Source organism: Phaenicophaeus curvirostris, chromosome 31 (genome assembly GCF_032191515.1).
Source record: "Phaenicophaeus curvirostris isolate KB17595 chromosome 31, BPBGC_Pcur_1.0, whole genome shotgun sequence".
NCBI lineage: Eukaryota > Metazoa > Chordata > Aves > Cuculiformes > Cuculidae > Phaenicophaeus > Phaenicophaeus curvirostris.
Window position 1 is genome coordinate 2,884,823 of NC_091422.1, and position 27,794 is coordinate 2,912,616.

Below are 27,794 nucleotides of genomic sequence, written 5' to 3' on the forward strand. Positions count from 1 at the left end.
CGTCAGTCTGTCCTGTGCCCCTTTGGAGAGCTTGCAGCACCTTTGGTCTGGCCAGGACATTCTCCGTTCCCTCCCAGCGCTGTGCCTGGAGGTTTGCTCCCAGCCTTTGGACAGGTCGTCCCACTCACCAATATTCAGGAATCCAAGAGAGCACGTCAGGCTGCCTGGCCAGTTGCTTCCTTGAGAGACACGAACAAAACCCGTTCCCAGAGCGGGGAGTCTCCCCCATCCCAGTTCTCCCTCCTCCCTGGTGGGTGACACTGGGTGACCAGAGGCCAGCAATTCCCTGGTGTGCTGGAGGCCGGCATCGCCTCCGATCCTTTGGCAGGGATGGACACTGAGCCACTGCTCCCTTCTGAAAACACCTCCTTCTGCACAGCTTCCGTGTCTGTCTCTGAGAAAGAAGCAGGAGTCGGATCAGATGTAACCGTCCCCCCTCGGGTCACACTCTCTCGGGTGCGACAGCGTGGGCAGCAGCGGCACCAGGGGAAGAGCCTGTGGACCCACAGGGGTGTGGAGAGACGGATCTGGGTGGCCGAGGGACAATTACCTGGCACATCTGTTGACTGGACTGCTCCCGCTTCTCCATCAGGGACTGGCGCTGCCCGATGGCCCCTTCCCCAAGAGCCACCTTCTCCGCAGTCTCACGGAGACCTGCTCCTTCTGCATCCCAGAGGCACTTGGAGAGCATCAGGTTGGGCACCTCTTGGCGCTCCTCCAACCTGTTGTCAGATTCAATACTCCAGATATGCCTGAAAACCTGTTCTAACCAGGAAGCCAAAGAAAGAAGTGGGGATTTTGGAAGCCCCCTGGCTCAGCACTGTTCCCACGGGGTAGGAGCACCCGGACTCGCAGCTGCTTTTGCTCCCACCCAGTCTCAGCTGCTTCACATGCTTCTAAGCAGAACTGGGGACGTTTCCATGCCTTGTGACGGCTCAAGGGTGTGAAGCAAACCTACACTGGAGCCAAGCACAGCCAGAGAGATAGAGACCCCAGAGCTGGGGTGTCCATAGAATGATAGAATAAATAGGTTGGACTGGATCTTAAAGATCATCCAGTTCCAACCCCACTGCCATGGGCAGGGACACTTCCCACTGGATCAGGGGCTCCAAGCCCCATCCAACCTGGCCTTGGACACCTCCAGGGCTGGGGCAGCCACAACTCCTCTTGACTTCCAGGGCCTCACCACTCTCATGGTGAAGACATTCCTCCTTATACCTAGTCTAAATCTGCCCCTCTCCAGTTTATACCCATTTCCCCTCATCCTATCACCACAAGCCTTATGAATAATCCCTCTCCAGCTTTCTCTTAGGCCCAGGATCAGCTCCAGATCAGGTCCAAGCACAGAGCTGTGAGCCAAGCGGGAGGATGCGCTGCGGTCACTGCCTTTGCTAGCACCGCGACAAATCCCACTCTGGGAAGCACAGCCCAACATCCACCAAGGTGCTGGGGACCCGCACGCTGGCTCTGCTGCTTCCTTCAGATGGGCACGGCCCTCGTGACTGTGACAAGCTGGAGAAATGGGCTTGTGCAAACCTCATGAGGTTCAACCAGAAGTATAAGGTCCTGCAGCCGGGTCAGGGCAAACCCTCAGTGTCGATCCAGGCTGGGGCCGAAGAGATTGGGAGCAGCCCTGCAGAAAAAAAGACCTTGGGGGGCCAGCGGGTGAGAAGCTTAACACGAACTGGCAATGGGCACTCACAGACCAGAAACCAACCGTGTCCTGGGCTGCATCCAGAGCTGTGGGACCACAGGGAGGGAGGGGATTTGACCCTCTGCTCTGCTCTGGTCAGACCCCATCTGGAGCCCTGCATCTAGTTTTGGAGTCCTCAGCACAGGAAGGACAGGGAGCTGTTGGAATGAGTCTAGAGGAGGCCATGGGGGTGATCCAAGGGCTGGAGAACCTCCTGTACGAGGACAGGCAGAGAATTGAGGTTGTTCAGCCTGGAGAAGACTCCAGGGAGACCTCAGAGCAGCCTCCAGCACTGAAAAGGTCTCCAGGAAAGCTGGGGAGGAGCTCTTGATCAGGGAGGGCAGGGATAGGGTGGGGGGAGCAGTTTGGGACTGAAAGAGGGGAGATTGAGATGAGATCCTAGGGAGAAATATGTTCTGCTGTGAGGGTGGGGAGGCCCTGGCCCAGGTTGCCCAGAGCAGTGGTGGCTGCCCCAGCCCTGGAGATGTTCAAGGCCAGGCTGGATGGGGCTTGGAGCCCCTGATCCAGTGGGAGGTGTCCCTGCCCAGGGCAGGGGTGGGACTGGATGGGCTTTGAGGTCCTTTCTAACCCAAACCATTCCACAATCCTGTGATTCTCCAGCCTTGGTGTTGAGGTTCTGTTAAAAAGAAACCAAAACAACAAAAACCAAAAAACACACTACAAGATTTTCACATTATCACATCAACCAGAGCTCGCAGAGTACAGACTGAAGTGATGAGAGAAGTTGTGCTTAAATCAACATTGTTGCAGAATGGCACATGCCCACAGACTTCCTATCTCCTAACTTGGTTTCAATATTTTTAAAGCTAAGGAAGCCCAGCACCATTCCTGCCTCTTCAGAAATTCATGTTGCCAGGCAAAGAACTCCAGAACTTCCAGCTGACCCTTCAGAAAAAGACCATGACTTCTAGGAACCTGAAGTTTAGGGAACACAGTCAAATGATGGTTCTGGGAACCAAGAGCTTCCTAGGAGAGGACTAGCAGGATAAAAGAAGGACATTGCTTGAACAAAAATTACCTTTGCCTTTCAAAAAAAGCTTTTCCTTCTTCTTTAACCGAACCTGGTACGGCTCAGCCAGCCGGCTCCTACAACTATCTGAGGATAAAGCTCCAGACTCGATGAAACACCCATGGAAATGAGCAGATTTGGACAGGAAGAACCTGGACTTTAGCTCTGTGCTGAAACCCCCTCTCCTCTCAAGTCAGAGTCCACACCAAGCTTCTAAGAAAACGCAAAGGAGATGAAATGGTCCATTTTATAGAGCTCAGAGGGAACCACCTCCCTTCTGAGCCTTTTCCACCCTGCACACCACACATCTCTGCCTCAGCTTCATCTCCTGCTACAAATCCTCTCCTACCTGAGCCTACGCAGCACAAACCAAAAGCCTCCATCACCAAAACAAGCCAAAGGGAGAAAACAAAGCCAGACCACACGCTATCAGCCTCCAAAGCTGCTGGTGGAAAGCACAGGACCTTGAAGGTTCTCCGTGCAAGGAGCCGACCTACAACATCACAGCACCAAGACCTGCCGGCACCGAAGTCACCTCCCTGTCCTGCTCATAAAAAAACCGCTTACAAACATCTTACCAAGATTTAATGTACATTTATTCTTAACACGTAGAACATATAGTTTAAAGATTTCATACTGAATAACTGATATTCATTAAGCCAAAAAAGGAAAAAAGGGAGGGATTTACATCAAGTTTTTAGCTACATCGTCTGAAATACAAATATGCAGAATTCATCACTGAAAAATCTCAATTGCGTTTCTTCATCAGGAACTTCAGCTGAACCTACAACTTTTTCACACCTCGATTAGAAAGAAAACAAAAAACAGGAAAAAAATACACTATAAGTTGATTGGCTGCTGAGACACCAATGACTTTATCCACAGAGACCTGTACAGCATCCTCCAGGGAGGGATGTCTGGCAAGAGATTAAATAATTGTTTCTCGCTTTTGCAGGTCATCAACTCGGTAACTCGTCATACTATAAAGGGGGAGGAGAGGGGGACAAAACTGCAGGGGATCTCAGGGTATGTGCAATGTACAACGTCATATATATATACACACGTGGCAGCGCTTGGGCTGCGGCTAAAGGTTAAAACCAGTTCTAAGAGGTGATCTCAGGGTAATTCACACAATCAAGGAGGAAGGAGAGAAAGAGCTCAGGGTGTTGTAGGTTCACACATGATACTTTGGGGGAAAAGCCTTTTTCTTCTTTTTTTCTCCTCAACATTAACTAAAAACATCTTTAAAAACTACAGCTTGCTGCTGATCCAGCGGTTTTTGGTTTGTTGTTTGGGGTTTTTTTTCCATGTGAGACATTATTACAGTATGTTTACAGTTTTAAGGTGTACAGTACATGGAGTTCTACACGCTACTGCACAGGCCTCCCTCGGACAAGGTCTGTTCAGCACCGGTAACGTCTTGGTTCCTGCAAGACTGTGAATGTACAGCGATAAAACCACACCGAGTTCAGCAGTCACTTTTGTCCTTCAGAGTTTACCATTAAAAACAGTTATGAAAGCGGTGCCTGTCAATGTGATAACACGGCAAGTCGTTTGGTTTTTTTTTCCCCAAACTCACTGTAAAGGACAGTAACTTTGGTTAAAATAAAAAAAAGTCTTCTATGTAGACAGAACTTTGTCTCCTTTAATAAGGGATTCAGGACAAATTTGAAGGGCAGGGGACAGGGAGAGGGAAGGGGGAGATCTTTCCCCAAGGGAGAAGCAGGACAGCGCAGGGCAGACAGTGGATTCTGAGGTTCTGCGGCCCTCCAGCAGCCCGACGGTCAGCAGCAGGGTAGGTGCTCCCGTACTGGTTGTACAGGTCCTGCTGCGGAGACGGCTGCGCCGTTTGCTACTGGCTCGGCTGCTGGGTCTGCGCTGGAGGCAGCTGCTGCGGCGTCTGCCCCTGCCCGGCGCTGTACGGGACGTTGTACGTCTCCCCCTCGTGCCGCTTGGCGGGGGGGCCGTAGCTGCCATCCATCGGCCGCTTGTAATTCTACAGGGAGAAGAAAAACACCGCAGATATAAGATGGTCTGCTTGGAAACAGGCAACCCAAACCTCAGCGGGGAGAGCCGCTAGGAACCAGAGGATACGCCCCACGGCACGGCCTGTGAGAGGGCAAGCCTTGTCTCAGCGTTAGTCATGTCCAATGCAAAGCTGGATCCCCCTTTCAGTGGCACAAGCCAAGAGCAATTCCTTGCGGCTGGCTGGTAGTTCCCTTGCGGACTCTCCAGGGAAGCCTTGGGGGCAGGAGGTTGCCCACAGAAAGGATTTTCCTGTAGGAAAGGCTCAGCTCTACCATACGTTCACCACAAACCAGACTGTGCACGGGCCCCGATTTCCTTTCGCATCCTGGAATTTTATCAGACCTCATTTCTCTTGTATTTCCCAGAAAACAGAGGTTTCTGCTGAAGCATTAACCAAGATGTATTAAACACTCGCACTTCCTGCTTCTTCCTTTCCCGTAGATTCAAAACACAACCCTGAAAGGAGCCACAAAGATTCTTCCCTCCTCCTCCTTTTAAGTGCAAATGGAGAAAACAGTCAATTGCTGAGATAGAATTAAAACCTGAGCTCTCTCTTGCCTCCAAGGGTCGACCAAGCTGCTACACAGTCTCCTTGGAAGCTCCACGGTCATGACTGGCTTCAGATGGAGCTCTAGGGCTTCAAAGATGCCGAGCGCCAGAGTAACTCGAACTCTTGGCTTGGAGCCCTGTGGCTCTGGTTGCAGAGCCAAACTGCAGAGCAGTTGGAATTATTCTTAGCACAGCTCAGCAAGTGCCCTCTCCATGCTCTCCTAAACCAGAGGACTCAAAATTATCAGAAAAACATTTACGGGTCTTGGCACGGATACAGAGAGCAAGTCATACGTAAGGATTCTTGAAAGAGATTTATGTTCATTCGAACTCTGTCCTGAAACAAACCTGCTGGTTTGGGGAACAAGGAGTAGGAGGCAGCAGGGCAGTCAGGAGAGGAGGCAGGTCTGGAGCCTCTGTCTGCAGGTTCAGCAAGGCAAAGACAACAAAAAGCTCCGCATTGTGGTGCAGAATGACCCACAGCTCCCCCAAATGATCAAGAACTGACTCCAACCTCATCCCACCACTTGGGCCCCAAGCGTTATGGAGTTTGGGATGTTCCAGGGGGGAAGGGAAGCCCAGTAAAGCTTCCTGATCTCCTGCTGCCTGACCAGAACATGCACACCTGCCAACTGCACAGCCTCCGTTCTCAGAACGTTGTTTTGCTAGCACTGGGAACGCTAATTAAAGCTTATTTAAACTATCTGGAAACTAGGAAAAAGTGTCTCCTGTATAAAGTACTTAGTTCTACACATTCATAAAGCAAACACAGAGTCCCAAGCTTTTTCATCCTCCCCTCAACACAAATTTGAGTTGGACATTGAGGGGCTGGCGTATAGTTCAGAGACGGGAACGAAGCTGGGGAAGGGTCGGGAGAACAAGTCTTATGAGGAGCAGCTGAGGGACCGGGGACTGTTTAGCCTGGAGAAGAGGAGGCTGAGAGGAGACCTCATTGCTCTCTACAGCTCCTGGAAAGGAGGTTGGAGCCAGGTGGGTGCTGGGCTCTTCTCCCAAGTAAGAAGCGATGGGATGAGAGAAAATGGCCTCAAGCTGCACCAGGGAAGGTTTAGATTGGATATTAGGGAAGATTTCTTTACCAAAGGAGTGGTGAAGACCTGGCAGAGGCTGCTCAGGGCAGTGGTGGACCCTCCATCCCTGGTGGGGTTCAAAAAGCACGTAGATGTGGCACCTGGGCCATGGTTTAGTCAGCACAGCGGGGTTGGGGTAACGATTGGACTGAATGAGCTGTGACGTCTTTTCCAACCTTCAAGATTCTATGATTCTAAGAAATTTCACAGATTCTTCTGTCCCTCAGTCCAACAAACGAGAAGCTTGCCAACAACTCACCTGCTGCTGCTGTTGATACATGGTGGTTTGCTGGCAAGGGAAGGGGTTGCCGGAGGATGTGCCTTGAGCGGAGAATTGATTGCCATAGGAATCACGTCTGGAGAAGAAACAGATGCATTACTTGTGTGACCACTCTCACAATCCCAGAGCTCCCAAACCGGGCCGAGCTGCTGCTGGGAACACCCCGCACAGACCTTTGTTGCTGCTGCGGCTGCGGGCAGCGGCTGGGAGAATACATGCCCGATTCCGGGGTGGAAGGCATGATGTTGGGCTGCGGAGTTCCGCTTGCTAAGTTGCCCTCAGGTCCCCTGCCGGGCTCCGTCCTACAGGGACGCAAACACAAAGACCGCACACGTCCAACTTGAATTCACCCTCGCTCCTCAAATGGATCAGGAAAGTCACAATGGGAAGTGAAAGCGATCGTTTCACGAGGTTCAAGCACCCACCTCACTCTGTCGTAAGGACCTCCGTAGGAATAGTGTTGCCGCTGTCCGATGGCCATATTACCCATCCCTGGACCTGCAGCACGATTGTAAGGGTCACCCATACCACTGTTGGGGCCCTGCCCTGAGGACATGAAGGGATCGCTTCCTGGAGCCGAAACACGGAAAGAACCACCAGTAAACACATCTTTCTAAGGCAGACGTAGACAGGCCCTGTCTCCTGGGGAAGGAGGGCAAGCAGAAGGTCTCCTACAGCTAATTCCAGCATAGAGAGACAGGGATTAGTACTCAAGATGAGGGAAAGGAGCACACGAGGACCTCCTCACCTTTCCTCATACTGCTGTAAGGATCTTTATTTGGCTCATAAGACATGCGACCCATCATGTCAGAGGTATTCATGCTGGGCTGGTACCCTGGATTTGGAGTCATGGAGTTCCGCTTTTGGAACGTAGGATCACTACCATCAGCAAAGGCATCCTGAAGGCCCACCAAGTTACTCCTGATCCAAAAAAAAAACCACAACAGGATTATAGAGGTCCACCATGCTCCTCAGGATACCTTTCCCCACGTTTTTTCTCAGGTGTTGCTGTCCCCTAGGATCACAGTCACGCTCCTCCAACAAAGTCACAAAGAACTGCCCTTCTACAAAACTGTCCTTGACCCCAAACCCAAAGGAATCACTATTCTCACACAGATCCAGAGCCAACGGTGTTGCTGTAAGCCATGAACGAAGGAGCAAAGCCAGGGAGCCCCACCACAAGAGCCATCTGTGGTAGGGACCCAGCAGCACCCTTGCAGTCACACTGGGAGCGATGGTTTCATACCTGATGCCTGGCAAAGGGGGCATCTGGCTGTGTGGCGTAGACGCTGGAGTTGGTGGCTTCAAGTCTCCTCCTTCTGCCATGGAGCTGCTGGTGGACTGAGGCACCTGAGGGCCCTGCATGGAGCCTGAACCCGCTGCAAGAACAGAAACGCATGAGCAGAGAGCCCTCCAAGAGACAGAGATGAACCACGGCCAAAGAAGTACAAGGAGCAAAACGCTGCAAGGAGAACCTGGGCCAGACTTCCCAGAAGAACCACGTGCAGTAGCATAAAGCTGAGAGGACATGTTTGCTCTCATTGTGACTTTATTCTTTACCACGTTCTTTTACACAAGGCGCCACCACCATGGCACCATGTTGTGCTGCCCAGGATATCTCACTCCAAAGGCTGATGCTCTACAGTGCACCGTCATGTTCTCTTTCTGTCGAGAAAGAAGGCGGGTTTGAGCCCTCTCCTGGAAGCCCGAGCCCTCTCCTGGAAGCGCGAGCCCTCTCCAGGAAGCCTCACCATCTTTTTAGTGATAGAAACTCCAGGATGTAAGCGGAAATCACCAAGTTAACTCTGAACAAGGCTCTGCCCTTCCAGAGGGGTTAATTCATGCAGGTCAATTCAAGCACCACTCCCAAGGATTCCTGGAACAGGGAATGCCGGAGATGCCAGATCTTTCACTGAACAACCAAACCCGTCCAGCAAGTTCCCTGGCTCCATACAGGTTGCTTTACACTACAGTAAGCTTTCATGAAAAAATCTCAGGCCATCATGTGTGATCCAGCTGTGCCACCGGCTCGAGGAGCTCTCCCTGCCCCAGATCACTGTGACACTGCCAGCTCTCAGGTTCATACACTCCTCGCAGCTGGCAAGAGCTGAACTCTTCATTAATGTTTCCATTAGTTACCATCCCCAGCACGCGATATCCCTCGGCTTCAGCCCTGCTGCTTGATGAGTCATTTCAGCTCTTCATTAAAACCCACCGAGGTCACGTCCAGGCCATGTTTGTTTACACCCCACCTTCCTGGCACCCTGTCCTCTTCTTCACGGCTCCCTCCCAGCCCGGGGAGGCCTTGGCAGAAGGAGGAGCAGAGGCAAGCTCAGCGGGGAGTTTCATTCATGGGCCCTCCCCGCCGTTCTCCTTCCCGTTCAGCTCCACTCGCTTCCCCCAGAAATTCACCGTTTGGAACGCTGGCATCGGCAGGAAGAGGCCTCGAGACATTCCCCACCTCGCTGCCAGTTGGTGCTTGTCCCCACCCCCTGCTGTCCCTCCCACTCACAAATTCACACACGCTTGGAGCCAGGCCAGTTCCATTACTCTGGGAATTAAAACCCAACGGCAGACTGATTCCGCACCCCGGGGACGCGCCGCAGTTTGTGAGCAGGAACCCAAGCTGGGCTGCAGGAAACCCGCGCCACGTGCCTGCGCGGCACCACCCGGCCCAGCCAAGGCCCTTCTGTGAATACGTTTGGGTTTGGAGGGTTATGAATGCACACTACATGGAAAACAGCTCCAGCACCGAGACCTCTACCTAGAGCATTATCCTGCAAGGCCTTTGGATGCTCTGCAGCCTCAAAAAGCGGCCAATGTGGAATCATGCCGCGCGATCCTCAATTCACAAAGTTCCAAGGGCCACAACAGGCTGGAACGAAGGAAAATCAAAACCAATGGATTATAAAGTCTGCAAGAAGCACAAAGTGGTGTCTGCGTGGGATGCCTCAGCCCTTTGTCCAAGTGACGGGACTTCAAAATCACACAATCATGGAACAGTTTGGGTTGGAAGGGACCTCCAAGCCCACCACTTCCACCCCTGCCATGGGCAGGGACACCTCTCGCTGGATCAGGGGCTCCAAGCCCCATCCGACCTGGCCTTGAACCCCTCCAGGGATGGGGCAACCACCACTGCTCTGGACAACCTGTTCCAGGGCCTCCTCACCCTCACAGCAAAACATTTCTTCCTAAGATCTCATCTCAATCTCCCCTCTTTCAGCTGAAAACCATTTCTCCTCATGCTATACCTGCACTCCCTGATTAAGAGCCTCAGCTGCTGTCCACTTGGCTTTCAAACAGGGAAGGCTTTGGAGTCTGGAGATGAAGTTGAGAATGCGATTTGTGTTGTGTACTACACCCTCTGTTTGGGCTGATCCAGAGGAGCGAGAGAGAAAGGAGGAAAAAGGAAGCAGAAGAGGAGGATGAACATGGACTGATACAGCTTAAAGGATCAGAGCAGCCCTCCAGTACTGAACGGGGCTGCAGGAAAGCTGGGGAGGGGCTCTTGATCAGGGAGTGCAGGGATAGGATGTGGGGGAACAGTTCACAGATCACCTGCACCACGGCCCTTGAAGGCAGAGTCACCACCTTCACACACTCCTGTATTGGCGAAAACAAAACAAAATATGATGCACCACCTCATCCATCCTGACAGGCATCTTGGCTGACATCCTACAAGTCCCAGGCTCCAAATGCTCTGAACATCTTTGTTCACCTCCTGGCATCTCAGAGGGCAAGAAAGTTTTTAGAAGGAGGTGGGGATGGATCTGTAGTCTAGTTTAAGCAGAACTCAGACACCGCTTTAGACAGGTCGCTCTAATGACACACAAGTTGCTTTATCTCACAAAATACACCAGGTTTGGAGCTACACCAGGACAGGCTTCCTGACGAGCGAAACAACACGATTTAGTTCTTTATAAAAACCACCACTCTAACTGAGCAGATAAATGTAGTTGCCAACAGATTATTCGGACAAGCACGCTGTCGATCAAGGGCTTAGCGGGGCTGAAACCCAACTGCAGCACAATCAAAAAAGGGTTCATTATTCCCCTTCCTCAGAAGCCAGACAAAGGTAATGCTGGGTTTCTGAACCAAAAAGGCATTTTTTGCAAAAATTACAGGAACTTCACAGCAGATAAAGCTTACTTCACGTATAGGAACAGGTTCCTGACCAGAAAAAAAAGCATCTGAACGTTTTACTTAGAAGACAAAGTGGAAAATCTGAAGCTTAAAGGGTTGGCAAGCTCAGCAGTGATTCAAGTCATGAACCTAAAGCAAATAAGACAGAGTGGATCAGACTTCATGAAGACCAAAATGCACAGCAGGCACTGTTGGCCCGGACCTCACGTCCTCCTTTAACTTCTGCATTGAACACTATGCTTAATTATTCCAAAACCGGAGCCTCCCATCAAATCTGAAACAGCAGTTCATTTGAAAGGGCTTGAATTCTAGAGCACTCAACCCGTAATAGGCTCGTGGAGCTCTCTGGGCACAAAGCCTCCAAGTTCTCACTGTCTCCTCTGGCGCAAGCATCCATTGCACACCCTAAACCCAAGTCTGAACTCACCTGGAGACGGAGGCTGGATCTTCGTCTGAGATTTCTTTGAATCGGCAGCTGCAAAGATATCCGGAGGGGGGTCTTCACCTCGCTCTATCTTGCACTTGAAGGCGTAGAGACACTGGATGTACTGCTTCTTCAAAGAACTAGCTGCGCTGCTGGACGTGCCCACGTTGAGATTGGCGGCTAACTCACACCACTTCTTGTTTTTGCTGACCTGCACAACCAACCAAGAGGCTCTAAACTCAATATCCAAGTTCCTTCTCCTCCAATACATTTTCTAGGAAGAAAGCAACACTCCCCAGCTAAAACAAAGGACGCTCTAAGGGCTAAGCAAGGCAGACACAGTTGTGTTCAAACTCAGAACTATTAGTAAATTCTCTTCCCCACCTAGAGATCATTTGAATAGGGACAGACTGCAAATCAAATTAGCCATGAGATCAGTTGACAGCCTGATGCAAAGTCAATAGAATCATGGGGTGGTTCAGGTTGGAAGGGACCTCAAAGCCCATCCAGTTCCAACCCCTGCCATGGGCAGGGACACCTCCCACTGGATCAGGGGCTCCAAGCTCCATCCCACCTGGCCTTCAACCCCTTCAGCGATGGGGCAGCCACCACTGCTCTGGGCAACCTAGGCAAGGGTGTCCCCACCCTCATAGGAAAACACTTCTCCAAGATCTCATCTCAATCTCCCCTCTTCCAACTGAAAACCATGCCTCCTTGTCCTATCTCTGCACTCCCTGATCAAGAGCCCCTCCCCAGCTTTCCTGGAGCCCCTTTCAGCACTGGAAGCTGCTCTAAGGTCTCCACGGAGCCTTTTCTCTCCAGGCTGAACAACCCAGCCTATTAAGGAAGCATTAAAAAGCATTTTTAAAATTATTATTAGCATTATTTAAAAAAGTAAAAGCAAAATAAACAGGTAAGTGGGAAGCCAGGGCTACCCCAGAGCTACAAAGCTACTTTGAATCGTGTGGCCCATTGACTTGTGACTGCCAGACAGGAAGCAGCTCTGACCACAGACACCTGGTCACCCACCTCAGTCAGTCCTCTGATCTCCTTCTCTGAGATGCAGAGCCGGTAAAGGACCAAGGACTTCCTGCCCACCGCTGGCAGATTTGTCATGCCCATGGCCTTCTCTTCAGTAAAGGCCAGGTAACGATCGACCCAGAGCTTCCTCTCGGGCTCACCACCCAGCTCGTAGAGTTTGGTGATCTTCTCATCGGTTGTAGTAGAGGAACTGGACTTCTAGGAGAAGGAAAGAGATACCAGCACTGAGCAGCACAAAACCAGCTGGCTTACAGCAGAGAGGGTTTCAAAAAGGCAGTCAGGGAAGAGCTCCAAGTTCTGCTCAAGAACAGCTTTATATTAGACCTACACTTGTATCAGACGAACATCAGGCAGGCATTATTCGACAAAGGTATCTCAAAAATCAGCTGCTACTCAAGGAATTCACAGTTTTCAAAAGTGAAAGGTTTCAGGAATGCCACAGAAACCAAACCAACCTCAAGGAGTCTTTGCAGAGAGCCATCTCTTTGAGGCATCCTTTGTGGGCTCATTTGCTAAATACAGGAGAAAACATTTAATTCAACTGCAAAGGAGTTTCCCCCTGGCTACTGCACCCTGCCAGGGTGAGAGCTGCCTCTGGTCAGCCTCTTCTCCTACTCAAGAGGGAGATGCATGCCTCAAAGGAAAGCTAAGATTTGAAGCACCTGTGACCTCAAAGCCCCTCCAGTTCCACCCCTGCCATGGGCAGGGACACCTCCCACTGCATCAGGGGCTCCAAGCTCCATCCAACCTGGTCTTGAGTGAGAGGTGTCCCTGCCCATGGCACAAGATGGAACTGGATGGGCTTTGAGGTCCCTTCCAACCCAAACTATTCCATGATTCTATGATACTAAGAAGCCATAACACGAGCAGAAGTGAGAGATCTTCTCAACGTTCTCGCAGGCAGCTGGTAGCACAAGTATCAAACTTCCAGAGCATTTGCTGTCCTTCAAGTAGAGACTATGGGCTCAGAAACTGCTTGTTTTGCTGGCTCTTTTGAGACTGGTAGCAGCAATGCAAAGAAAAACATTCCCTGAAGAACCTGTTTGCCTCCCTCTTCTGGCTTTAATACAGGATTAGGAAGAGGTTTGTTTGGGAAACAACTGTAACACTTTAGAGTCCCACCTCCCAGCTGAGAGATGAGAACCAAGTAGCTCCAAGCCTACACCAGAAACAAACCCCGCGTTGTTCACACTCCTTTTGGCAGTTTCACTCTGGCAGGTGATAATTCCTAATACTGAATCATTTTGCAAGTGTAATTGATTGCTCCCAAAGGGCTGGGAAATGCTCCTCTTCATTTCTCAACGGTTTATGAATCCAGAAGCAAACCTCTCAATTGTTCCCTCATAAATCCTAAAAAACCTCTTGTAAACACTGTTGAACCACTGTTCCAAGATGGATCTGTTCTAGGTACAGTTCAAGCCCAGCCAGGGCTGGCCACATCAAGTATAATTCAATTTTCCTACACTGAGCACTTCAACAATGCGGTTTTTACCTTTACACTTTGGATTCAAGCCACACACTACACTGATTAGGTATTCAAAGGACCCGGGGACTTGGGAAAGGTGACCCAACAGGTCCACCTGTGCAGGTACCTTCTCCCCACTTATCAAAGGCCCAAAAGTGCAACGAGAATGTAAAAATAAAGTGTGCCAGGCATCCATCAGGAATTCTAGAGAGGCTTGAACTCTTGAGTCACAAAGAGGGGAGGACACAAGAATTCTGATAGAGAAGTCCCTTTCCTGGCCTTAATGAGGGTCGGTGGGTATGGCAGCCTCACCATTCAGGCTCCTCCACAGAACTTATTACACCTGGATTTAGTGGTTTATTGCAGAGCCCTCTCCAAAACACACTTGTCAAGACAATTATTTCTTTGAAATGAGTGTCCTACTCACTCATCACACTCAAGTTAAAATCCTGGTTGCAAGGAGCAATCGGATCACACGCTACAAGGACAACTTCTCTACAGCGAGAAGTCTGTCCAGGGTAAGGAGGAGGAACCCAATCGTGTTCTCTCAGGAACCACAGTCACCACTAGACAGATGCACTGTTCCAGTTACTGTGTCATGGTTTTATCTCCCTGGATGCTGACAAGGATGGAAGTCATTAGAAAAACGAAAACATTTTACCTTTGACTTGGATTCTGCTTTGGGTGTCCCATCTGCCTTATTGTTCAATTTAGTTGCGGGTGTTAATTTGACATCCCCAAGGCCTATCATTTCAGGGCTTGCTGCCATCCCTAGGAAGTCAGAAGAATCTTTAACACCGATTCTCAATATGGGACAACGAAATCAATGCAACATTTGACAGATGGTACCGGCTTACCTGCAGAGTTATTAGCCATGTTCCCACCCATCGGATAGGGCGGGCCCTGGGGGTTCATCATGCCAGCCATACTGTTAATTCCCTGTCCGTAAGGAGGTCCAGTGCCCATCATCCCACCTTGGTTCATGTTGGGATAACCAGGAGGCCTAGAGAAAGCAAGGATAAAAGACATTCACTCCAAATACTGAGCATTAAGACCTTGTCCTCAAAAGAAGCAGGTTTGCTAAGAGAAGTCTACAAAGGACGTGGAGAACTGACTTTCCCCAGCTTCCTTCTCCAGCAAAAGACCAAAGATCAGGTGCTACCTGACAGTTCAGCTGTCCTAGAGTCTCATTCTCAACAGAAAAGGGGATGTAAACTAGCTCGCAAGAGGGAGCTCAATTCTGAACCTTTTCACCATCGGTCTTGTTCTGCTGCACCCGTAAAACAAACTTCATTCTAGTTGTTGTCTTTACAGGGAAGAACAGACCTGCAAATACCTCAGCCCTGTGAGAAGAGTTTATTTGTAGAGATCATAGAATCATAGAATCATAGAATAACCAGGTTGGAAGAGACCCACTGGATCATCGAGTCCAACCATTCCTATCAAACACTAAACCATGTCCCTTAGCACCTCGTCCACCCGTCCCTTAAACCCCTCCAGGGAAGGTGAATCAACCCCCTCCCTGGGCAGCCTCTGCCACTGCCCAATGACCCTTTCTGTGAAGAATTTTTTCCTAATGTCCAGCCTAAATCTCCGCTGGTGGAGCTTGAGGCCATTCCCTCTCATCCTGTCCTCTGTCCCTTGGGAGAAGAGCCCAGCTCTCTCCTCTCCACAACCTCCTTCCAGGTATCTGGAAAGAGCAATGAGGTCTCCCCTCAGCCTCCTCTTCTCCAGGCTAAACACTCCCAGCTCTCTCAGCCGTTCCTCATAAGGCCTGTTCTCCAGCCCCCTCACCAGCTTCGTTGCTCTTCTCTGGACTCACTCCAGAGCCTCAACACCCTTCTTGTGGTGAGGGGCCCAGAACTGAACCCAGGAGTCAAGGTGTGGCCTCACCAGTGCTGAGTACAGAGGGAGAAGAACCTCCCTGAATATTAAATATTTCCTAAGTATATCATTAGTGAAGAATTCCAAAACCCTGCTTGTCCAAGCGTTAGACTCTTAAGATTGATGAACAAGTCTCCAAGGTGGGCAAACCTTCCAAGAAAAGTATGTGAAGTCTCACTCAACTTTTGGGTTATTCCATCCACAGCTCTGAAAGAGAGACGCAGCACAAGAAAGGGACCAGGAGAAACCTCGTTCCTCACCTGGTCTGGATGGAGTTGGCAGCTGCGTGCATGGCAGTGGCGGCCACTTCTTGTGCTTTGCGATTCATGCCAGCGGGCGGGGGACACATCCCTGTCCCCACCTGCGGCGGGATATTTGCCATGTTGGGTCCGTAGGGCCTGTTCCCCATGGCCGCGTGGCTCATCCTCCCGGGAGGAAGCCCGCTGTACGGCGGCACACCCGTCTGCCCGTGCATCTGGCTCCCTGCTCCCATCGGGTTCATGCTTCCTCCCATTCCCGGACTGGGATAATTGGCATTGGACATCGCGTTGTAGTTTGGCTGCCTGGGAGAACCTCCTGAGCAGATAAAAAGAGAGAACGACAACATCGCTCTACCAGTTAGTTTATGAATCACCATAAAAAAAAAAATCTTCTATCAGCAAATATTTAAAGATCACTAACAGATGAGGGGGAGTGTTAACACCTCAACAAAAAGTCAAAGTACTTGGATATAAGCCACAAAAAAAGGTGTTTTGACATAGCCAAGCAGCAATATCGATTCAAAAGCTGCCTGAAACTCTCCCAAAGCAAAACTGAGTGGAGGAGGGGATTTGAAAAGCTCACTCAACCCTTTTCCTTCCCCTCCAAAGAAAACCAGCCCTTCTCATCTTTTACATCGGACGTACGACCTATTTTTAAACGAGGAGGAAGGCTCCTAGGTTTAGAACTACACCTAGCCCTGAAACCACTGTATTCCATCCGTCTCAACACAAATGAAGCACAGTTCCTTCCAGCTTGGAAGGAGCACACTGTTTTGTATAACCCACACATGAAGAAGGGACAAATAAAGCCAGTTTATCAAGGACAAGAGCCAGGAGCTGACTGTGCCTCACCTTGAGGTCCGTACTGCCCACCCTGGGCTCCATAGCTTCCCATGGAGTTCTGCTGGTACGGCCCCATTCCAGCGTGCATCTGGCCTCCCGAAGACTGACGGGGAGATAAGGCTGAGCCAGGCTGGGGTGAGCTGTACTGGGGCATCTGAGGGTTCCTCTGCATGTAACCTGGTCACCCGGGGAGAGGAGCAAACTTATTAGTGCAAAGTATCCAGAGGTGCCTCTGGACACACACGTTCTTAGGGAACAGCAACCCCTGGGAGCCACTCACAAACCCCTTTCAGCAGCAGCCGAGACACATTTTACAGCGGTTGCTATTAAGGAGACAGCGTTATCTGCTAAGATAACAGATCCAATTTCCTGGTTTATCCAGAAAAAAAAGCCCTTAGTGTCACAGGAGCAGACAGCACCACTCTAAATCCTGGGGGCTTCTCGTCATCGCTAGTTTTCGTTTGCTTATTTGCCTCCTCAGGGTGACAACTTTCAGCCAGGAGAACTGAAGCTTTACCTGACTTTCCCCCCACATCAACCTTATTCTCTTAGGGGGAAAACATGCAATATTTTTGTGAACGCCCCTCATTTTGAAGCTTAAGGTCATGGACAAACAGCATTTGTAGAAAAGCCAGTCAGAAGCCAGAGAAAACATCTTAGAAGCCACTCTATGAGCCTGGATGGAACGGTAGAGGCCAACCAACCAAAATGAGCTCAATTTACTGCAAGGTGCCTAAACATTCAGAGGTTTTAAAGGGGCAGCTTTTAAATGCTACCTCACCATAGAATCCACGTTATCAGGCCAGGCAGTTTTTAGTTACACAGCTAGCTTTACAATTAAGTCAATTCCTCCCCACTGGCCATTGTAATTCACTCCTCAGCTGCACAAGGCAGCCCCACTAGAAGATCATAGAATCATAGAATAACCAGGTTGGAAGAGACCCACTGGATCATCGAGTCCAACCATTCCTATCAAACACTAAACCATGCACCTTAGCACCTCGTCCACCCGTGCCTTAAACACCTCCAGGGAAGGTGAATCAACCCCCTCCCTGGGCAGCCTCTGCCAGTGCCCAATGACCCTTTCTGTGAAGAATTTTTTCCTCATGTCCAGCCTAAATCTCCCCTGGTGGAGAGGGGAGGTTGGACAGTGACATTGGGAAGGACAAAGGGGGGGTTCCAGCTGCATCACATTCCGTGGTTGGCTGCAGCAGAACCATCTTGTCTATTTTAACAGTTGATCAAAATGCTTCTACAAACACCGGCAAATGCTACGTTTGAGCTGAAAATGCCAGTCTGTCAGTGGGGTGACTTAGCACATCGCCCGTCCTTCCTCCTCTCCATTACTGCCTCTGTTAGAGATCACTTCCTGCACAGCTATCTTGGAGGTAGATTTGTTCAAACATTACCTTCCTGGAAAAAAACCCTTTGTTTTATTTCAATGAAGGCTAAAAAACTGCCTAAAAAGCCTAAAAATAGCGTCTAAGATCTCTTGCAATTTTCACTGCCTTCCATTGTAACATCAAAAACGTTGCTCATTTACGCAGCTCCTTGTTTTCTTTTCCTCCTGGTCAACTTTGACAAAACCCACATTCCTCCCGTGGAAACCACTGGAAGTGGGAGTAAAAAGACAGTATTTTCAACATTTTGCATTAAAAAGCATCAACCAACACAAACAACCGAGAGCAAAACGCTCCTCTCCCTGGGACTCGCTGCACCTAATTCTGCCTCCGGTGTGAGACCCACCTCTCAGCTCCCCTCTGAGTAGTGAAGGGATCAGAATGTCCAGAAGCCAATTCAGTCCAAGCTAAGATGAGACGGTAAAAAACAGTATTTCCCTTAAACACATTAAGGTATTTTTAGTCTGAATCGCCAAATGCGGTTTTCATCATCACTGAAACAAAGCTGGAGGCCAAACCCCTTTGCAGGAGATTTTAAAATCCCCACCCCAAGAGCTCGTGGCATTTCAGAGCTATCAAATCCTCAAGCCCAGAGGGGCAGAGCCCAAAGCTACAGAGATGAGCTATTTCTATGCTCAGAGGAAAAAACACAATATAAATGTACACCAAAGAAAATATAAGCCTGAAAGGACAGATACACAGCAACGGTGCAAGGTGAAACGTGAATATCCCCTTCCATTAGCAGGAGTGAGCAGCCTGCTTCTCCGAGAGGCAAAGGAGAAGGTTTGCCTCCAGGATCTGAGAGGGGTCACTGGAACCAGGAATATTCATACATGAACCAGGCAGAACGAGGGGATACAGCTTAGTAACGCCAGCCAGGAAAAGATCTGCAAGATGTGAAGCCAAACAATGTTAAAAACAGTTTGAAAATTACCTCCTAACCCACCAGCTAACGACCTTTAAAGCTGATCTCGTCAACTTCACTTATGCATCAAGGCTTAACCTAAGTACTGCGAGTCATTTAAAAACGCTGTTTTAATTAAGCAGGTTAATATAGGGTTGCTTTAGACGTGTAAGCGAGGGATCCCTGCCTTGCTAGCGCACCATCATGGACCTCGTACCCAGGAAGACACCAGCCTTTCAGCTCTGAGATCACAAACAGGACCATCAAAATCAACTGGTGAAGTGACTTTCACCTCTAAAGATCAGTAAGTTTTACACATTCAAACAATAAAGCCATTTCCCAGCAAAGATGCCAGCACAGCAGCGTTTACCAAGTGTTATCCAGCAGGACTAAGTTTCTTGGAAGCGAGACTGATGCAAGGGGAAGGTGAGAAGCCAGGACTGGAACGCCTAAAAGCAACCAGCACATCCATAAGGGACTCTTTTCAACCTATCAAGTCATTTTTTTCCCCATCTATCAAGTAATTTTCCCAGGATGCCGACCGTCAAGGCACAGAGTAGAGTTTTTAACCAAACCTGACGGGTGCCATCCAGCTCCCATCTACTCAAGAGGGGAAATAGAACTCAAGGCTACCCATAAAATGGTCTGTAGAGAAACAGAGAAGCCTTTCAAATAGAGCAAATCTCATTGAAGTCATGGAGTCCCGCTGCCGGCAGCAGGTTCTGGATCGAGCCCAAGAGGAGAGGGCCAGCAAGGTTTTATTTGCCTCCCACAGAGCATCAGGAGGGGACCTGGAACTAGACGGTGGCCCCAGGAGAAGGGCTCTCCTCTCCCCTCCTCCCGCCAGCGCAGCCAATCGAGCCGAGCCGGGAGGTGAGGCTCCACAGCGGTAACTCTGCCAACTTGAAGGAAACGTCAGGGGCTGGAGAATTTCCTCACGTGTTTCCAATGTGGTTTCTATGCATTTTATTGCTCATTTGCAGATCAAAAATGCTGGAGGGATTCCAACTATTTCACACAGAATCTCACACTCCCGGCTGGCTGCAGCCCCAAAGCCTGAGTTTCTTCCCTTGAAACACTGCCCAGTGTTACTTTGGGATGTGACCTGATAGCGGAAGCCCACGGGGACCCTGAAACGATAATCGTTCCAGCTGCGATTGGTTGCCCAGCGCTGGCTGATGCCAGCACGGGTTTGTCAGTGCTGCTGACAAACAGGGACTCAGCAGCTAACGCCTCCTGCTCACACCACAACAAAAACCATGCCTGGAATCACACAATCCGGTACCCAACGGAGGAGGCAGGGAGTTCTTCCGCCTCAGGGAAAGGGTTGCAAGTCCTGGCATGACCAGCCCAAGGGAGCCTGATGCTGGAAACCGCCACGTTTCTTTTCTATGAAAAGAGGAACCACCAGTTTGCTATGTGATAGCAGCTGGTTTGTTAAACAGGGATGAAACAACAAGAAATACTTCACATCAAAACCTTCGAGGAGAAGGGATTGAAGGCTCCGCTCCAGCCCAGCCCACCGAGCCTCAACAGTGGGAAGACTGACCAGAAAGCAAAGGGATCCCCTCGCTGGGGTTTGCAGCCTTCCCTGCTCATTGGAGAAGAGGAGGCTGAGGGGAGACCTCATTGCTCTCTCCAACTACCTGAAAGGAGGTTGTGGAGAGGAGGGAGCTGGGCTCTTCTCCCAAGGGACAGGGGACAGGATGAGAGGGAATGGCCTCAAGCTCCACCAGGGGAGGGTCAGGCTGGACATTAGGGAAAGTTTTTCACAGAAAGGGTCACTGGGCACTGGCAGAGGCTGCCCAGGGAGGGGGTTGAGTCACCTTCCCTGGAGGGGTTTAAGGGACGGGTGGACAAGGTGCTGAGGGACATGGGTTAGTGATTGATGGGAATGGTTGGACTCCATCATCCGGTGGGTCTCTTCCAACCTGTAGATTCTAGGATTCTATGATCTCCAGCCTAAGAGTGGATGGCGAGGGAAGGAGCCGGACGACGCTGTCAGATCACTAGATAGCACTCAAGGAAATGATGATCAGGAGACGAGCATGCGGCAGAGCTTAGAAATTCCATAAGGCCGGTTGTTTCCATACAGGCGCTCACAAGCAAAACCAGAGAACAATAGCTAAATTTATTCCCTCATTCTTTCTGAAAGGGAAAAAAGCTGCTTCATTGCCTCTGACTAATCGAAACACCTACTTTCTATTACAATTTCATTTTCACTGCAGTTTCTTTTCCACTTAATTCAAGAACTATCAACACTTGGAAATCACAAGCTTGTCCTTTCCTTCCCCTTTATTTCCACACCCAAAATACCTCAATCTCCTCTATCACAAATTACACAGCTGACTGGCAGCAATTTTGGGGAAACGGGTAGACTTGTTTCTCCTTCTAAGGCACAGAAAACAGAATCTTGCATCTCATGCTTCACAAAACACTTTAGAGATAAACACAAAGAGACCTGGAGATCTTGCCATGCTCTGTCCGCACCAAACTTCTCATCCAAGGCAGCACCTGGCAAAGCTGACCTGACATTTCCACAGATCATGGAATGCTTTGAGTTGGAAGGGACTTCAAAGCCCATCCAGTTCCAACCCCTGCCACGGGCAGGGACACCTCCCACTGGATTAGGGGCTCCAAGCCCCATCCAACCTGGCCTTGAACCCCTCCAGGGATGGGGCAGCAACCACTTATCCAGATAACCTGGGCCAGGGCCTCCCCACCCTCACAGGAAAATATTTCTTCCTAAGATCTCACCTCAGTTTTCCCTCGTCCAGCTGAAAACCATTCCCCCTTGTCCTATCCCTGCACTCTCTGGGTGCCCTCAGTAGCACCATGTTTTGGGAGCGTGGTAGGGACACCTGAGGAGAACAGGATCAAAGAGTCGATCGCATCCATCAGGAAGGCTGCTCAGGTATCAGGCCTTGGAAAGGAAAGTGCCTGTGAGGGACTAGCGTGGGTTGGAAATGACAGACTACAGTCACTTATTTATTAAAGAGCCTTTCTCTTCCTTCTAAAGGTTTTTAAGTACCCCGCTTCACTCTGAGGACAAACTCCAGCCCCTTCGCAATGCTACATCACCCAAGAGGCAGGAAGCTCCCCTCTTTCTGCCAGCCATAAGGATCTTCCAACTCCCCAGCAGTGCTTCCTCTGGAAGGCACTTTCATCTCCAACATGTTCAATTTAGACTCCAAAGCGTTGAGTTATCTCGGCATGTGATGGTGCCACCATGCCAACCACAGCAGCTTGGGTGGGCAAAGTACCGGAGCAAAGGCAAGAGGCTGAATAATCACAAACTTAGACAGGCGTCTGCTCAGTGCAACGCTTGGGATTTTGAGACAATTCAGCTTTTGGTATTGTTACCTGCCTCTTTGAAACAACCGAGTGACAGAATTCCTGAAATAAGCAGAAGGAGGAAAGATTTTAGGAGAGAATAAGGTTTCGAAGGTACCAGAAATTAACTGGTGGCAGTGGCAGAGGGCTCTGCACAGCCCAGACTGGGCCCAAGTGCTCCTGCCTGATGGATCTGGCAGTCCTTTCGCTGGAAAAAGCTGCTAGGGAGAGAGCTGAAAGCTGGCAGCTCCTTTCCAAAGTCCTCCCAAAGCAGGGATGCAGTGATGGAGCAAGCTGAGGGGCTACAGCTGAGACCCTGGACACTGCCAGCTGGGGTGGCTCTGGAAAAAAACATTTGTGTGCAAGGATCTGCTTGCAAAAATGCACCTGCTGACCCAGGGAGCATGGAGAAACTGCAAACACATTAGGAAAGAACTGAGGGAATTCTCCTTTCACCCTTCCTCAGCGCAGAGGAAGGGGTAGCATAACCATGGAAACCTGGCCCATGCCAGACATTGATGTATGCCCAGCGCTACCCCTTGGGCCAGGGTGCCAGAACAGTCAATCCCTAAAAGTTGCCCCCTTCTCCCCCTTCTCCTTTTTCGCCCCCTTCTCCCCCTTCTCCTTTTTCGCCCCGCTTGCTCCCTTCTCCTTTCAATACACATTTCTATTTTCTCATGTAAAATCCTATTCAAAACCATAACCAAACCCAGTGACACAGCTCCTCCTCCAATTACCCGGCCTTGTTTGAAATCACGGCATGAACTTTGGACCCACAAGGGCGCAGGCACCGGCCCATCCGAGCCGCGCAGCCGCTGCAGGACGGAGCAGAGCAGCCAAGCCCTGGGCCCCTGTCCTGTCCCACATTTGAGCTTCATGTGGAAGCAGTTTTCTCCAGGGCATTTATGATCGTGCACGTCTCCAAGACGAGTCAATCCAGCCCGCCAAAAGGAAAATGATTCCCATGAACCAAAAGCTCAGCTGTGGCAGCGTTTAACACACATGAAGTGCTGTCAGCTGAAGTTAAACACCTTTGTTTTCCCCTGCGACTGCCCCACGCAGTAGCTGAAGGTCACACCACCACGGGCTTTCCCTCCCTCACATGGTGCAGGACCTCTGGCAGGTTAAGTTTGAATGGAAAGGGAAGAGGTCGAGGTTAGTGTGCCCGACAGACTGACAAGAGGCTTCCGCACCATTTCAAGTGTCTCCAATGACACCAAGTCCGCAGCAAAAAGGAAGGGCCAAACTGATTTCCCTGCTCTACAACAGCGAGCTGCTCAAGAGCGAGGGTCACCAGTGAGGTGCGTGCTTCAGCAGCCACGGCGCAGGGAGTGGCTCCGTATTCCCAGGCTGCGGCAGCGCAGGGGATGCGTGTGACGGGGCACACGGCTGTTGTTCAGGATCCCAGACCAGAACTGGTCACCCTACAGCAATTTCCTGATTAAACACTGACCCGCCTTCTCACGCCGGCCAGGCTCAAAAGAAAACGAGCCTGTCCTCTCCCGAGCAAGCTGCCAGGCGTCCCTGCTGCCCACCTCCACACGGAGGTCGCCGTCTTCTTTTTCAGCAGTCTCCGTATCAGACATCGCTCCTAAGGAATCGAAAGGCTGGGGGTTAGGGGAATCTGTGCGAGGCGTGCAGGCAGGAAGCAGAGCTGAGCAGCTCGAGACCAGAATAGAAACAGGAATCGAGCCCGGCATCGAGCGCAGCGCAACGCGCTGCCGGCACAGGCTCCTGCGAGGCTGCATCGGCAGCTCCACGTGGCATCATCTCGAAAGGGATGCTGATCGGAGGCAGAGGGCTCCGCGCAGCCTGGATTGGGCTCAGGAGCTGCGGCACGGGGTGGGGAGTTTCCTCCTGGAGCACCGGGGCGGATTAAGCTCCATTCAAACCCAGACGAAGGGGCGGGAGGAGAGAAAATTGCCACATGGACAAATAGCTGCGCAACCCAGAGAAGCAGGTTGCAGTGTGAAACACGTCAATGGGGTGGCTGGAAGGTGAGGGTCATTTTGCAAGTGGCAATCCAAGCCCTTCACCACTGGAGAAATTATTAGTAAAATTAAGAATTAAAACAAACACACACACAGCCTTCCCAAGCAACCACACAGAAGTGATGGTCAGTATTGCACATACAATGAAAAGCGCTGGCAGAGAAGCCTTGGCCAGGAAGAAAATATTTCCAACTCCCAATATTGGCATAATTTGGGATAAACACCTTCCTATCAGCATAAAACACCATTCACTGATCCTGCTAATCCCAGTGTTCCAGGTCCTGGGCTCCCCAGGGCATTTCTCTGCACATCCCTGGTGATGCCCGGGCACCCAGCGTGCAGCCACCCTGCTCTGAAATGCACACAGCTCTACTCCCTCTCCAGGCAAGCAATAAGACAAGCTCAAAAGGCAAAATGCAAACCAAACAGAAGCATTCCGACATGGAAAAAGGAAATAAAAAATAGTTAAAAGGAGCCTGAAGTGACCAGCAAGTTCAACTCAAAAAGGTTCTTTTCCCCTCTCCCAAAACAGATAGCCAGAATGATCAGTTTTGAGCTCAAATAATATCAAGAAAGGGTTCCTTTCCTGGGCTGCCCCTCCCTCGGCAGCACTCTCAGCTCTCTGCTGTGTTTCTGCCTGTTGCAGCGATTATTTCCAGGTCAGGGCACGCAGCTGACAGAGCTCAACTTTATTCCACTCCAAGAGCACACAAGCTGAAGTGACCACTTTGGAAGAATGGAGGATCCAAACGGTGCTCCCCCAACAGCCTCCTGAGTACCCAAATTCAGAACCTACCTGGCTTAAGAAAGGAAGAGGCAAGCAAACACAGAAATACCCCTCGCTGCTGGGGATATGCACAGGAGGGCTCCTTCTGCACCAGCCAAACCCTGCAGCCTCACCCTTCTCCCCTCCCCACAAAATCCAGTTTCGTTAAACCCATTTTAGATGGGTTTAGATCCAAGACGAGAACACCTTTGGAAGTTAAACCTGGATCAGGAATTTGGCTGCAGTCGGTTATACCCCTTCCTGCCATTGCCAAGACACTTTAAGGCTTGAAAGCAGAGAGGAACCCAAGTGAAACACAGCTGGAGAAGCAAAAGCGTTTTCCAAAGAGTGCAAAATAGCAAGAGTAAAACAATTCCCATTCCACAGCCAGATGAAAAGAAGTTGCCCAGAGAAGGGATGAGGTTTCTCCTTCAGGCCAAAACAAACTAAGGACTTTCTGGGGTGGGAATTCCAAAACTTTCATACAAGCTGCCCCCGTTTGCTTCATTCGCCGCAACAAAAACTCAAAGACAACCTTGCTCTTTCAGGACCCCCCATAACCCTGTCAGCATCCATCCTTCTGGTTTGGCAAGAAAAATTTGGGGAATTAGGGGGAAAATTGCAAAATTGGGGGGAAATTTGGGGAGTTTTGGGGGGGAAATTGAGGAATTTGGGGAAATTTGGGGAGTTTGGGATGAAAATGGGAAGTTGGGTGGAAAATGGGGAATTTGGGTGGAAAATGGGGATATTTGAGGGGGAAAATTTGGGAATTTGGGATGAAATTGGAGAAAATTTGGGGGGAAATGGGGAAATTTGGGGGGAAATGGGGAGATTTGGGGAGAAAAATGGGGAATTTGGAAAAATGGGGAAATCTGGGGGAGAAAATGGGGAAATCTGGGGGAGAAAATGGGGAAATCTGGGGGAGAAAATGGGGAAATCTGGGGGAGAAAATGGGGAAATCTGGGGGAGAAAATGGGGAAATTGGAGGGAAAATGGGGAAATTGGGGAGAAAATTGGGGAATTTGCGAGGAAAATGGGGATTTTGGGGAGAAAATGGGGAAATTTGTGGGGAAATTGGGGAAATTTGGGGGAAATTGGGGAAATTTGGGGGAAAATGGGGAAATTTGGGGGGGAAATGGGGAAATTTGGGGGGGAAATGGGGAAATTTGGGGGGGAAATGGGGAAATTTGGGGGGGAAATGGGGAAATTTGGGGGGGAAATGGGAAATTTGGGGGGAAATGGGGAATTTGGGGGGGAAATGGGGAATTTGGGGGGGAAATGGGGAATTTGGGGGGGAAATCAGGGAACTGGGGGGAAAATCAGGGAATTCGGGGAGAAAACGGTGAATTTTGAAGCAAAATCTGGGAATTCGGGGGGGGAGAAGACGCAAAGAAGGTGGAGATGGTGGAACTGGGATGGTGGCCAGAAGGTCTGGAGATGCCGGGGGGGGAACTGGGAGCGCTGGGAGGGGGACTGGGAGGTAGTTATGGGGCACTGGGGTGGACTGGGGTGAACTGGGAGCAACTGGGAGCTACTGGGAGGGAGATAGGGAGGAGGAACCCGTGGTGGGATGGTCTTCAGAAGCTTGGGAGATGCTGTAGGAGCTACTGGGAGCACTGGGAGGGGGATTGGGGGTGACTGGGAGGTAGTTACGGGGCGCTGGGGTGAACTGGGAGCAACTGGGAGCTACTGGGAGGGGGAGAGGGAGGAGGAACCCACGGCGGGATGGTCTTCAGAAGCCTGGGAGATGCTGTAGGAGCTACTGGGAGCACTGGGAGGGGGACTGGGGGTGACTGGGAGGTAGTTATGGGGGACTGGGGTGAACTGGTGTGAACTGGTGCTTACTGGGGGGGTCAGGTGGAGGTGCACGAGGCAGACGTGAACGCGGTGGCGCTGGCAGACGCGGGGGGGCAGCTGGTGCTGAGCAGGGGGGACGACGGGCTGGTGCGGCTCTGGGACCGACGGAGCCTTGGCCACCGCGGCCACCGCCCCGTCTGCCGCCTGGCCGGGCACCGTGGGGGGGTCACCTTCATCCACAGCCCGGTGAGGGGGGGCACTGGGAGTAACACTGGGAGGGGATTGGGGAGCACTGGGAGGAGGATTGGGAGGGGAAATGGGGGCACTGGGAGCACTGGGAGGGGCACTGGGAGGGACTGGGAGGGACTGGGAGGGACTGGGAGGGACTGGGAGGGACTGGGAGGGGCACTGGGAGGGGCACTGGGAGGGACTGGGAGGGGCACTGGGAGGGGCACTGGGAGGGGCACTGGGAGGGGCACTGGGAGGGGCACTGGGAGGGGGACACTGGGAGGGGGACACTGGGAGGGGGACACTGGGAGGGGGACACTGGGAGGGGGACACTGGGAGGGGGACACTGGGAGGGGGACACTGGGAGGGGGACACTGGGGGCCCTAGGAGGGTGCTGGGATGAACTGGGAGGGGAACTGGGGGCACTGGGAGGGGGTATGGAGGGACTGGGAGGCACTGGGCGGGGGGAGCGAGGGGACTGGGCTGAACTGGGAGCTACTGGGAGGCAACTGGGGTGGGAGGAGCGGGGGTGGGATGGTTTTCAGGGGCCTCGGGGAGGCAACTGGGAGCTCGGGACTGGGATTTGGGGCCTGGGGGGTGGGGTGAAGGGGGTTTATACTGGTTTGTACTGGTTTATAGTGGTTTGT

General features: G+C 51.0%; 1 protein-coding gene across 1 annotated transcript; it reads right to left on the reverse strand.

Moving 5' to 3' along the window:
- Positions 1-417: 417 nt before the first annotated feature.
- Positions 418-23,951, reverse strand: LOC138732434 (AT-rich interactive domain-containing protein 1A-like). Its single transcript, XM_069879049.1, is given in 17 exon segments — positions 418-495; positions 551-722; positions 3,412-3,433; positions 4,467-4,719; positions 6,648-6,744; positions 6,842-6,970; positions 7,094-7,246; positions 7,419-7,589; positions 7,915-8,047; positions 11,239-11,446; positions 12,265-12,474; positions 14,403-14,512; positions 14,599-14,744; positions 15,886-16,201; positions 16,738-16,905; positions 23,215-23,237; positions 23,794-23,951. Coding segments are annotated over 17 exon segments (2,547 nt in total).
- Between the last annotated feature and the right edge of the window lie 3,843 nt (positions 23,952-27,794).